The 13,493-nt window shown below is 54.4% G+C and overlaps 1 protein-coding gene across 9 annotated transcripts in view; it reads right to left on the reverse strand.

Annotated features, from left to right (window-relative positions):
* RHBDF2 (rhomboid 5 homolog 2) overlaps window positions 1-13,493 on the reverse strand; it is a 30,311-nt gene that overhangs the window by 5,409 nt on the left and 11,409 nt on the right. For 6 of the 9 annotated variants that reach the window (XM_021928018.2, XM_031657791.1, XM_031657793.1 and 3 more), the window contains exons 2-9: window positions 11,412-11,609; window positions 5,731-5,901; window positions 4,111-4,232; window positions 3,460-3,655; window positions 3,185-3,388; window positions 2,037-2,165; window positions 1,551-1,669; window positions 1,225-1,419 (exon numbers count right to left, since the gene is read on the reverse strand). In XM_021928018.2, the coding sequence (XP_021783710.2) occupies window positions 1,225-1,419; window positions 1,551-1,669; window positions 2,037-2,165; window positions 3,185-3,388; window positions 3,460-3,655; window positions 4,111-4,232; window positions 5,731-5,880 (1,115 nt within the window). In that variant the 5' untranslated portion in view covers window positions 5,881-5,901; window positions 11,412-11,609. Of the gene's footprint in view, window positions 1-1,224; window positions 1,420-1,550; window positions 1,670-2,036; window positions 2,166-3,184; window positions 3,389-3,459; window positions 3,656-4,110; window positions 4,233-5,730; window positions 5,902-11,411; window positions 11,610-13,493 lie in introns of those variants that run through there. The other 3 variants (XM_031657796.1, XM_031657797.1, XM_031657798.1) reach the window with 2 other exon arrangements.

Genomic DNA, 13,493 nt, shown 5'->3' on the forward strand with positions numbered 1-13,493 from the left:
TTTTTTTTTGAGACGGAATTTCGCTCTTGTTGTCCAAGCTGGAGTACAATGGTACGATCTCAGCTCAGCTCACTGCAACCTCTGCCTCCTGGGTTCAAGTGATTTTCCTGCCTCAAGCCTGAGTAGCTGGGATTATAGGCACCTGCCACCACGCCCACCTAATTTTTTGTGTTTTTAGTATTTGCCAGGCTGGTCTTGAACTCCTGACCTCAGGTGATCCACCCACCTTGGTCTCCCAAAGTGCTGGGATTACAGGCGTGAGCCACCGCCCCCTGCCTGTTTGTTATTTTCTAATTTGGGCCCAGTGTTTATTGGGCTGCTGCAGATCAGATGCCCTGTTCTTCCTCAAGGGCTCTGCACAGCCTCTCCCAGAGTCCCCTCCCTCCCAGCCCCAGCTTCTTCTTTTAAAGTAGAGGTAGGGGCCGGGTGCAGTGGCTCAAGCCTGTAATCCCAGCACTTTGGGAGGCCGAGACGGGCGGATCACGAGGTCAGGAGATCGAGACCATCCTGGCTAACACGGTGAAACCCCGTCTCTACTTAAAAAAAAAAAAATACAAAAAAAAAACTAGCCGGGCGAGATGGCGGGCGCCTGTAATCCCAGCTACTCGGGAGGCTGAGGCAGGAGAATGGTGTAAACCCGGGAGGCGGAGCTTGCAGTGAGCTGAGATCCGGCCACTGCACTCCAGCCCGGCCGACAGAGCAAGACTCCGTCTCAAAAAAAAAAAAAATAAAGTAGAGGTAGGGTCTCACTATGTTGCCCAGGTTGGTCTCAACCTCCTAGGCTCAAGCAATCCTCATGACTCAGCCTCCCAAAGTGCTAATAATTACAAGTGTGAGCCACGGCGCCCAGCCCCGGCCCCAGCTTCTAACTGGCCTCTGACTCACCCTGCCCTCCCCGCTGCACCCTCTGGGAGCTCCATTTCAGGGCCTGCAGGCAGTGACACTCAATGAACATTTGTTGACTGACTGCTGTTAGGAAGCAAGGCTGAGGACACAGGCTCAGAAAGCATGGGATGGAGGAGAAGCAGCAAGCACTCCAGGCCCTTCCCAGGTCATGTGCACAACCCTTAGGACAGGGTGCGCCTTTGAGCTTGTCGCTACACTCCTGACCCGCAGGAGGTACTCATGAAACACCTGCTGAATGAGTAAGGGAGCGCTTTAGGAGGGCCCAGAGGAATCTGGAAGCTTCCAGGCACTCCTGTAGACTCCAGGGCGCCGCCTCACCGGTGGCTGTCGAAGCTCTCCAGCTGCCGCTGTACGGTGCTGCTGATGCTGCGGCGGTAGCTGCGGTTCAGCCAGTTGCCCACCACGCCCAGGCCGTAGTGCCGCTTCTTCCGATCAAAGGCAAAGTGCTTCACCTTGGAGGCGATGCGCTTGCCGCGCCGGGGCCCAGGGACTGCGGCTCGGCCACACTCCTTCCTGGTGGGGATGGTGGCTTTCAGCCTGATACCCCCACCAAAACACTCCCAGACCCCACCAGGGCAGCTCAGAAGGGGCTTGGGGGCCAGGCTGGTGGCCGGCCTGGAGGAGGGACTCTGTCCAGCACTCACAGAGGGATTTGCACCCCATCGGGGGAGACAGGGGAGGCTGAGCGTGGGATCCCTCGGAAGTAGCTGGCAGAGAGTGGGGGGGACTCAAAGACATCATCGGGCATGGAGCTCATTTCTTCCTGGGGTGGGGGACATGAAAATACAGTGTAAGGAGTCTGTCCCACACACAGCCTCCCAGCACCTCAATTCAAGGGCAGAACATGGCTGAACCGACAGGCTCTTCACAATGAAGCAGGAAGCCACATGCCCATCAGCCCCAGTGGTGACTTTCCCGGGTGGCACTGTGCCCCACCGCAGGTCTTCGCCCTACCCAACAGAAAGACGGGGGCCCAGCAGCTTCACACAGGACCATGCCACATCCCACCAGTGGGCCTCTGGGTCGCTCAGGGGTTCCTGAACATGATCAAGGCCAAAGTCATCTCACCCAGCTCCCAGGCCACCCCACCCCACCGCTGCTGTCCCTGAGGGCCCACACCCCATGCTTGCCTTACTAAAAAACGAGGAGTCAAACGTGTCTGCCCCATCGACCGCATCCTCCTCCAGGAAGCTCGGGAAGGCAAAGCTGCGCTTAATCACCCGGCACCGCTGTCCGGTGGCATCCAGCACCGAGCGCCCCTGTGCACGGGCAGAAGCACAGCCATCAGGACCAGAGCCTGGCCACCTGGGCCCCCAGCCCCAACACCGAAGGAATCATCAAGCCCATCTGCCTGCAGGCAGCGCCTTGGGAGGAGGGATCCTGCCCAAAGCATGGAGGTTCTGCAAGCTGAATGGGCAAGAGGAGCTCCTGAGACTGGAATGCCAGGAAATGAGGCACCAGCTTCTGCTGGCACACCACTCTTGGCACAGTTTGGAGTCACCTTTCCCTTGGTCCCTGCTGCCCCTCTGCCTTGGGCTGCTGGTACCCTAACACTCAAAGCAACCCACATTCTATACCCTCACTCCCGAGGCTTGGGCCATGTCTCCTTGTCCTGTTTCTTGGCATGGAATACCAGGCCCCTGCCCACCTTTCTGACCCCATCTCCTGCCACAGCTCCCATAACCACGCCTCACTAAAACCGCATCAAACCGCCTGCTGCTCCCTCAAAACACTGCACTTCCTCTGGGCTCCTGGCCCTTGCACAGGCCATTCCCTCTGCTGAGAATTCTGTTCCCTTCCTTCCCTAGTGAACATCTCTTTGTTTTTTTCTGGGCTTAACTCAGTGTCTTCCCTGATACCAGCCGCTCTCCCAAACTGACCACCCTGAATGGTGACCCTCTCACCCTGGGCTGCGAGTTCAGCCAGGATAGCGATGGCTCTGCACCCGGTGCCCAGCACATAACAGGGTCTCGGAAAACCCGGGTGGGTGAGGAGCGAGTGCATATCTCCCTTCCCACCTCCCCAGCTTAAGAGTCAGCACAGAGACCAGGTTCCAAAACGTGGCAAGGGGTCACACGAGATTTAAGACAGAAGGATGGACGCCTGGGTGCTGGGCTTCACGGTCCCTCTTTGCCCAGGGATCCCAGCACATCCACTGTCCTTGGCACCGAAGGCAGATACCCAGGTGAGCTTTAGGGGATGCTACTATGAGGAGTGGAAGGGAGGGGCAAGGGAGGGAGGCTGGGCAGAGGTGGGGGCCCTGCAGGGAGCCCTGTACCTTGAGGAGGGCAGCAGCAGCTTGAAAGCTCATGTGGGCCACAGACATTCTCTTGCGGCGCGGCAGGTGGGAGTAGCCAGAGCGAACGCTGGTGAAGGAGGTGAGGGACAGGACTCCGGGGGTCAGTGGCGGGTGTGGGGCGTGGGGCCTGTCCATCTCCTCTGGGTGGCGGAAGGCCCGGCCCCGGGCCAGCGGATCCACAATCTGGAAGGGAGCGGGGTGGTGAGCAGAGCCACTAGGGTCCCCACCCCTGCCCCCTTTCCCATGGATCCCACCTTGGGCATCTTGCAGGGCTTTGGGGACTCAGTGCCTTGGAAAGATGGTGCCTCCTGGCTGGGGAGCTCCAGGTCACGCTGGCACGAGGCCTTCAGGCGGCCGTAGCGCACACTGCAGTGGTGCAGGCTACGGCGCTGCCACTGCTGCCGCTGCCCCTCCCAGTCGCCACTGACTCCAAACCACTGGGCTGCGCCCCTGCGGAAGCAGACAAGGGACAGGTGGGCATGTGCCTGTCTGAGCCTGTGCATGTGAGTGTGCAGAAGGGGTGATGGCACGTGTGTGCCCACATGCCTGCAGGGAGGTGGGGGGTGCATCTGCCTGTGAGGCCCCTGGCTGGAGCCCAGTGACCAGAAGAGCAGAAGCAGGGGATGAGTGGAGCATGAGGAGCCAGGCTAGGGCCCCAGGCACCTCCACACTGATCCACCCAGCTCCTCGAAGCCTCTCAGCCTCCACACCGTGACATTCCACAAGGCACATACCCGCTTCCCCATCTATACCATGATATTAGGTCGCAGGGAGACATTGCTCATTAATGCCCGCCTCCTCCTTCCAGAGAGGGGACGCAGGGACCGGGCCCAATAACGTCCAGGCACCAAGAATCCATAGGTCACTGGGTGGGGGGTGCTGGGCTTGGGTGTAGGGGGGCTCACTTGCGGATGCTCTGGGACAGCGAGGCCTGGCGGCGGAAGCCGGGACGCTTCTCTGAGCTCTCCTGCCATCGGCTGCGTGGCTCCTGGAGGCTGACGCTCTTCAAGTAGGCTGGGTTCTTCCTCTTGGGGAGGAAGGAGGGAGGGCAGGTGGTGGTGTGTGCAGCCCAGGTCCTGGGCTGGCTTTTCTTTAGTCTCCCATTCTGAAAACCCTGAGAACACACCTCAACCCCGATTTATGCCCCAATCTGCTTTCATTTGGAAATATATATAAATGTATGTGTGTGTGTGTATATATGTGTGTGTGTGTGTGTGTGTGTGTGTGTGTATATACATGTTTTTTTTTGAGATGGAGTCTTGCTCTATTGTCCAGGCTGGAGTGCAGTGGTGTGATCTCGACTCACTGCAACCTCCGCCTCTCAGGTTCAAGCGATTCTTCTGCCTCCTGAGTAGCTGGGACTACAGGCATGTGCCACCACACCCGGCTAATTTTTGTATTTTTAGTAGACACAGGGTTTCACCATGTTGGCCAGGTTGGTCTCGAACTCCTGACTTCAAGTGATCCGCCTGCCTCAGCCTCCCAAAGTGCTGGGATTACAGGCATGAGCCACCATGCCCGGCCTATATATATATATTTTTGGGACAGAGTCTTGCTCTGTTGCCCAGGTTGGAGGGCAGTGGCACCATCATAGCTCACTGGAGCCTTGACCTCCCAGGCTCAAGCAAGCCTTCTACTTCAGTGTCCTAACTAGCTGGGATTACAGGCATGTGCCACCACACCCAGCTCTTTTTGTTTTTTTGTTTTTTGTTTTTTTGCAGAGACAGGGTCTTGCTGTGTTGCCTAGTCTGGTCTTGAGCTCCTGGGCGCAAGTGATCTGGCTGCCTCAGCCTCCCCAAGTGATGAGATTACAGGCACGAGGCGACCGCACCCAGCCTCATTCTGAATTTAAAATCGCCATTGTCTAACGTTTCTCCATCAATCCCAGCAAGTGTTTTCCCAACTCCTCATCCAGTCCCTCCCCTCTGCGCCATGACGCTCCTGCCTGCTGCTGTGTGTTCTGCAGAGCTCTCGGGTGAGCGGGGGGCGTTAACATCGCTTCCCTTTATACTCCAGGCTGTGCAGGAAGCCCACGCTGCTACAAGCCTGTTTTCAATGAGCTCTTTATGGGGCACTAGACCAGACTGTCGGAAACACTGATTCGTTTTCATCCTCTCACAGGAAGCGGGCACTGCCTAGGCGGGCTGCTGATGCCAGGGAGACACTGTCCCCTGCTCACCCATGGCAAAGAAAGCCCCCAGCCCTCAGAAGAGAGACCAAGAGTCCAGGCCTAGGGGGTGAAATGAAAACAGCCAGGGCCCCAGGGTTACCAGCAAGCCCTTTCTTGGGGCTGGCCCTTCCCATGTGCCTCTGACCATGGTGAGAGTGAGCCCGGTTCCTGGCCTTACTCCCTGTGATATTTCGGGCCCAGGAAGGAGGGGGTGGGGCCTGAGTCAAGGGCTGCACAGGGAGCAGCTGTGGCTCAGGAAGGAGCCCCTCTGGGAAGTGAAACTGTCCAGAAGGTGTCACATGGGCACATCTGTTGCCTGTGGCAGGACAGTGAGCCCCCAGGCCAGCCCCCTTACCTCAGGCAGCATGCTGTCCTGCTCGCCAGGGGCCTGGTTCTCTTTCTCGGGTGGCGGGATGGTGATGGAGAGGTTGGGTGGCTTCCGGCTCTGCAGGCGGCTGCTGGACACAGAGGACACGCTCCCGCCATTCTTGTCAGCAGAGGCCATTGTGGGCAGGCGGTGGGAGGGCTGGAATGGAGACCGAGAGAGCAGCGGTGGGCGGTGGAAGGGGTGGCGGGGTGTCAGGACCCTGACGCCAGGGCACGCAGAGCAGACCGAGAACCGACCTGCCTAAAGTTGGTTCAAACATCTCTTCGGGGCCAGGCGTGGTGGCTCACGCCTGTGATCCCAACTACTCGGAAGGCTGGGGCAGAAGGGCTTGAACCCAGGAGGCAGAGGTTGCAGTGAGCTGAGATCGTGCCACTGCACTCCAGCCTGGCAACAGAGCAAGACTCTGTCTGAAAACAACACACACACACACACACACACACACACACACACACACACACACACACAAACCAAACCAAACATCCCTGGGGACTAAACCCAGCCTGAACCAGGCTGAACCTCATGCCCAGTGGTTGGAGTGAAGTCTATTTCTGAACATCATTTGCATCCCGGACCATAAGGGCGGGTCTGGGAGGTCTCAAACCTGCCATCAGGTCCACTTTCTGATCTCTCCGCTCCAGGCAAGAAACAAAGCCTGAAAAGAACACGAAGGTGCAGGCTAGGGACGGTGGCTCAATGTACAGCCAGTACCTTGTAGGCAGGTCAGCCGAGGTGGGCCAAGAGATGAGAAACCTACCGTGCTGGTCCCTGTCCCCCAAGGTCGCCCAGTTTATTTTTCTTGTCTTTTTTCTGTAGAGGTGGGGTCTCTCCATGTTAGCCAGGCTGGTCGGGAACTCCTGGGCTTAAGCCATCTGCCTGCCTCGGCCTCCCAAGTGCTGGGATTACAGGTACAAGCTCACTGCGCCCAGCCCCAGTTCAGTTTTCAAAGAGAACTAAAACTGGCTGGGCGTGTGGCTCCTGCCTGTAATCCTAGCACTTTGGGAGGCCGAGGCAGGTAGATCACCTCAGGTCAGGAGTTTGAGACCAGCCTGGTCAATGTGGTAAAACCACGTCTCTACTAAAAATACAAAATTAGCTAGGAGTGGTGGCACATGCCTATAATCCCAGCTACTTGGGAGGCTGAGGCATGAGAATTGCTTGAACCCAGGAGGCAGAGGTTGCAGTAAGCCAAGATCATGCCACTGCGCTCCAGCCTGGGCGACAGAGCTAGACAATGTCTCAAAAAAAAAAAAAAAAAGATAACTAAAACTGCCACCTGTCTGGCACTTTTTCCCCCATAGTGAGAACATTGTTTAACAATAAAAGTGGCATATGCTTATTGAAAAAAAAAAAAATCACACAGCCGGGTGCAGTGGCTCACACCTATAATTCCAACACTTTGGGAGGCTGAGGTGGATGGATCACTTGAGGCCAAGAGTTCGAGACTAGCCTGGCCAACATAGTGAAACTCCATCTCTACCAAAATACAAGAATCAGCCAGGCATACTGCCTCATGCCTGTAGTTCCAACTACTCGGGAGGCTGAGGCAGGAGAATCGCTTGAACACGAGAGGCAGGGATTGCTGTGAGCCAAGGTCATAGCACTGCATTCTAGCCTGGGCGACAGAGTAAGACTCCGTCTCAAAGAAAAAAAAAATCCAGCTGGGCACGCTAGTTCACGCCTGTAATCCCAACACTTTGGGAGGCTGAGGCGGGCAGATCACGAGGTCAGGAGTTCGAGACCAGCCTGGCCAACATGGTAAAACCCCTTCTCTACTAAAAACACAAAAAATTAGCCGGGCGCGGTGGCTCAAGCCTGTAATCCCAGCACTTTGGGAGGCTGAGATGGGCGGATCACAAGGTCAGGAGATCGAGACCATCCTGGCTAACACGGTGAAACCCCGTCTCTACTAAAAAATACAAAAACCTAGCCGGGCGAGGTGGCGGGCGCCTGTGGTCTCAGCTACCCCGAGGCTGAGGTAGGAGAATGGCGTGAACCCGAGGCGGAGCTTGCAGTGAGCTGAGATCCGCCACTGCACTCCAGCCTGGGCGACAGAGCCAGACTCAGTCTCAAAAAGTGGCTCAGCCAGGCGCAGGGCGTGGCTAGTTCAGCTACTCGGGAGGTTGGAGAAGGGAGGCATGGTAATGCAGTGAGCCAAGATGTGTTACGCACTCCAGTTGGTGACAGTGAGAGACTCCATCTCAACAAAAAGAAAAAAAAATTCAGTATTCTATAAAGCAGAACATGAGCACGTGACCCACCTTTCCCCCCACCCTCTGGAAGGCCTCTCTGGGCCTGGAAACTACATACTTCAAAATTTTACACATACTCATAACTTTTTTTCTTGTTTTTTGAGACAGGGTCTCACTCTGTTGCCCAGGCTGGAGTGCAGTGGTGTGATCTTGGCTCATTGCACCCTCCGCCTCTCAGGTTCAAGCAATTCTCCCGCCTCAGCATCCCGAGTAGCTGGGGTTACAGGTGTAAGCCACCATGCCCTGCCCACACTCTATCATTTTATCTGCATTGTAGACAAATTTTTCTGTTAACACATACAGATAGACCTTTTTTTTTTTTTTTTAAGATGGGGTCTCACTCTGTCACCCAGGTTGGAGTGTAGTGGCGTGATCTCGGCTCACCGCAACCTCCGCCTCCCAGGTTCAAGTGATTCTCCTGCCTCCGCCTCCTGAGTAGCTGGGATTACAGGCATGGGCCACCATGCCTGGCTAACTTTGTATTTTTAGTAGAGATGGGGTTTCTCCATGTTGGTCAGGCTGATCTTGAACTCCTGACCTCAGGTGATCCACCTGTCTCGGCCTCCCAAAGTGCTGGGATTACAGGTGTGAGCCACCATGCCTGGCCCTAGGCCTCTGTCTTTTTTGATGAATGCAAAGATTTCATAGAGTGGAATGCACCAAGATTTACTTAAGTCTGGATTGCTGGTTATTTAGGATGTTTCCAGAATTTGAGACATGGGTCTGATGTTGCAACTAACACCCTTGCATACACCACATGTGCTTGTTTTAGTATTACAAGATCAAGTTCTGGAAGGAGAATGGCTGGATTGAAGGGTAAGCGCACACCGAATTTCAGAGCTCTTGCCCAGTACTCCATCTGGGGCTTTCCTGTGCATATGCCGCCAGTCCCCAATTCCCCTCTGACTCCACCAGAATTAACACCTCTGCCTGTTTCATTGCCTTCCTTTCATCTCTTGCTCTGCCCCATGACCGTCTTCTTGTTAAAACCCCCAGCTGTGGCTGGGCGCAGTGGCTCACGCCTGTAATCCCAGCACTTTGGGAGGCAGAGGTGGGCGGATCACCTGAGGTCGGGAGTTCGATACCAGCCTGACCAACATGGAGAAAGCCTATCTCTACTAAAAATACAAAAAACATTAGCTGGGCGTGGTGGTGCATCCCTGTAATCCTAGCTACTCTGGAGGCTGAGGCAGGAGCATCGCTTGAATCCGGGAGGCCGAGTTAGTGGTGAGCCGAGATCTCACCACTGCACTCCAGCCTAGGTGACACAGTGAGACTCCGTCTCAGGGAAAAAAAAAAAAAAAGAGCAGATGGCTTCACACACTGAAGCACTGTGTCCACACAGAAACCTGGACAGGAAGTGCCCGGCAGCACGGCTCTGCAGAGCCCGAGCAGGGAAACAGCACAAGTGCTCGTCAGCAGATGAAGGCACAAATATAAAATGTGATTGAGCCACACAATGGAGCATCCTTCAGCCACGAAAGGAAGGAAGTCCCAATAAAGCTACAACATGGGCGAGCCTTGAGAACATTGTGCCCAGGGACAGGAGCCAGTCACGGTGGCCACCTCTGCATGAGTCCATTCATATGAAAGCCCAGAATAGAATAGGGAAATCTACAGACAGAAGCAGGGTAGTGGTTCTTAGGGCTGGGAAGGTGGGGACTGGGTGGGGGGTGACAGCTAAAGGGTGCAGGCTTTCATTAGGGGGTGATGAAAGCAATCTAAAACTGTGGTGACGGTGGCACAATTCTGTGAATATGTATAAATATGTACATATACACACACACACACATATATATTTTTGAGACAGAGTCTTGCTCTGTCACCCAGACTAGAGTGCAGTGGTGCGATTTTGACTCACTGCCAACCTCCGCTTCCCAGGTTCAAGCGATTCTCCTGCCTCGGCCTCCCGAGTAGCTGGGAATACAGGTGTAAGCCACCACGCCCGGGTAATTTTTGTATCTTTAGTAGAGATGGGGTTTCACCATGTTGGCCAGGCTATTCTGGAACTCCTGACCTCAAGTTTGCTTCAGCCTCTCAAAGTGCTGAGATTACAAGTGTGAGCCACCGTGCCCAGCGTCTGTGAATACATTAAAACTACGGAGGGTTGGGAGCGGTGGTTCATGCCTGTAATCCCAGCAATTTGAGAGTTTGAGGCAGGAAGATCACTTGAGCCCAGGAGTTCGAGACCAGCCTGGGCAACATAGTGAGACTCCATCTGTACAAAAAAATTAAAAAATTAGCCAGATATGGTGGTGCATGCATATAGTCCCAGCTACTCAGGAGGCTGAGGCAGAGGGATGGCTTGAGCTTGGAAGGTCGAGGCTGCAGTGAGCCATGATCTCGCCACTGCACTCCAGCCTGGACAACAGAGTGAGACCCTGTCTCAAAAAATAAATAAATAAATAAAAACACTGATGGTACACTTTAAATGGGTGAATCGACTGGTGTGTGAATTCTCTCTCAGTGAAGCAGGTGCTCCATAATGTTGGGCCTCTGAATGAGCCAGTCCAGTCACTGTCCCAGACCATCACACAGCGGAGGGGCTGGCTCTTCTTAGCCTCCGCGTTGCAGTTCAAGTGCCCTCCTGCCCCACCTTGAGCAGTGCCGGTCCCACCTCACCTCCCTTCCTGTTTTTTTTTTCTTTTTTTTGAGATGGAGTTTTGTTCTTGTTGCCCAGGCTGGCATGCAATGGCACAATCTTGGCTCACTGCAGCCCCTGCCTCCTGGGTTCAAGCAATTCTCCTGTCTCAGCCTCCCGAATAGCTGGGATTACACGCATGCACCACCATGCCCAGCTAATTTTATAATTTTAATAGAGACCAGGTTTCTCCACGTTGGTCAGGCTGGTCTCAAACTCCCGACCTCAGGTGATCCACCCGCCTCGGCCTCCCAAAGTGCTCGGATTACAGGTGTGAGCCAGCGTGCCTGGCAATTTTTTTTTTTTTTTTTTTGAGACGCAGTCTCACTCTGTAGCCCAGGCTGGAGTGCAGTGGCACGATCTCGGCTCACTGCAACCTCTGCCTCCCAGGTTCGAGCGATTCTCCTGCCTCAGCCTCCCAAGCAGCTGGGACTACAGGTGCATGCCACCATGCCCAGCTAATTTTTTTGTATTTTTAGTAGAGATGGGGTTTTGCCATGTTGGTCAGGCCAGTCTTGAACTCCTGACCTCAGGTGATCCACTCACCTCGGCCTCCCAAAACGCTGGGATTACAGCCGTGAGCCACTGCGCCCATCCCTTCCCTGCCCTTATTCCTCCCTATCGCTCCCTGAATTAACTTGCTTCATTCACTGTCCACCGCTGTTCAGATAGAGAGTGTGGGCCCCGCAGGAGGCATCTGGATGTGGCCACAGCAGCCAGTGCCCTGGGTCCAGCCACCCAGCCGCCCAGCTTCCTACCTTTGAGTCTGAGTTTGCCTGCGGCTTCCTGGGTCTTGCTGTGAAGGGCTTTAGAGCATGTTCTTGTCTTCTCCTTGCTCTGTACAGATGCTCCGGCGTCAAGCCTCAGTCTGTGGAAGGGCAGACGGACAGATAGGTGGCTGCAAGGACGGATAGACAGCTCCAGGCCATGTGGTACAGCTTCCTGGGCACTCACAGCTGGAAGAAAGGAGGGCCGGTTCCAGGGAGCATGCCCACCACTGAGTGCTTTAACCTTCCTGACCTCAGTCTTCCCATCTGTAAAATGGGGCCAATTCCACCTGCCTTACTGGTGAGGGATTAAAGGTGCTAATCAGGCTTCTCCAAGTGCCAAGCAGCAAGGGGCACTGGCCTCAGGGTATTTACAGCCAATCACCTAACAACAGTCCTCTGGTCTGAGAACCTGATTGGAATGGGACATTAAAGTCAAGATGGCCCCTGTTGTTTTTCTCAATATTACTTGAATGGTACAGAAACATTTAACTTTCAGCCAGGTGCAGTAGCTCACACCTGTAATCCCAGCACTTTGGGAGTCTGAGGCAGGTAGATCACCTGAGGTCAGGAGTTCGAGATCAGCCTGGCTAACATGGTGAAAACCCATCTCTACTAAAAATACAAAAATTAGCTGGGCATGGTGGTGCACACCTTTAGTACCAGCTACTCGGGAGGTTGAGGCAGGAGAATTGCCTGAACCTGGGAGGTGGAGGTTGCAGTGAGTCGAGATTGTGCCATTGCACTCCAGCCTGGGCGACAAGGAGACTCTGTCTCAAAAAACAAACAAACAAAACCACATATTTTCAGGCTGGGTGCAGGGGCTCACGCCTGTAATCTCAGCACTTTGGGAGGCCGAGGTGGGCAGATTATGAGGTCAAGAGTTCGAGACCAGCCTGGCCAATATGGTGAAACCCCATCTCTACTAAGAATTCAAAAATTAGCCAGGGCTGGGTGCAGTGGCTCATGCCTGTAATCCTAGCACTTTGGGAGGCTAAGGTGGGTGGATCATGAGGTCAAGAGTTCCAGACCAGTCTGGCCAACATAGTGAAACCCCATCTCTACTAAAAATACAAAAAATTAGCCAGGTGTGGTGGCAGGCACCTATAATCCCAGCTATTCAGTAGGCTGAGGCAGGAGAATCACTTAAACATGGGAGGCAGAGGTTGCAGTGAGCTGAGATCGTGCCATTGCACTCCAGCCCAGGCAACAGTGCGAGACTGTCTCAAAACCAAAACCAAAAAAAAAACCCAACAAAATAACTAGCCAGGCATGGTGGCACATGCCTGGAATCCCAGCTACTAGGAAGGGTGAAGCAAGAGAATTGCTTGAATCTGGGAGGTAGAGGTTGCAGTGAGCTAAGATCCCACCACTGCACTCCAGCCTGGGTGACAGAGCAAGACTCAGTCTTGAAACAAAACAAAACAAAACAAAAGAACCCCACATATTTAACTTTCAAAGTCCAGAAATTACTAGCTGCCTACTGATACTTAAGGCAAAGTTCAAATGATCTGGAAGTGTTTTGTTGCTTTGATTAGTCATTTATTGAAGTTAAAAGCCATACAACATAAAATCAACCATTTTAAAGCACGAAACCCAGGGGCATTCCTGTTTGTTTTTAAGACGTCCTGACCAGGTCCTCCTTTGAGGGGAACCCCAAGGTGCCAGAATCCCTCTGGAGGCCAGGCAGGATTAAGTCCTTAACTGTGCTGGGCCTTGTTTGGGCCTTTTACACGCATTGCCCTTCAAAACACCTTCCAGGGAGACGTTAGCGTCTCTTCCATTCTGTAGATGGTGAATGGAGGCTCAGAGGGGTTCAGTAACTTGCCCAAGCTCACATAGCCAAGAAAGGGTGCAGCTAGGATGCCCGATGTCTGGCTCCGGGGCCTGGGGGCTCCTAGGGGACGGGCTTCCTCCTGCCCTAAGACTGGGGCTAGAAGACCCCCCTCTCAGGGAGCCAGAGAGGGAACTTGGTCCAGCATTCCAGTGCTTTCCAAACAAAGCTCCTCAGAGGCCTGGGGGTCTCCAGAGGTGCCTAAGGGGCCGCTATGGGGCAAATCAGAGGCTGGGGAG

Source organism: Papio anubis, chromosome 17 (assembly GCF_008728515.1).
Source record: "Papio anubis isolate 15944 chromosome 17, Panubis1.0, whole genome shotgun sequence".
Classification (NCBI taxonomy): Eukaryota; Metazoa; Chordata; class Mammalia; order Primates; family Cercopithecidae; genus Papio; species Papio anubis.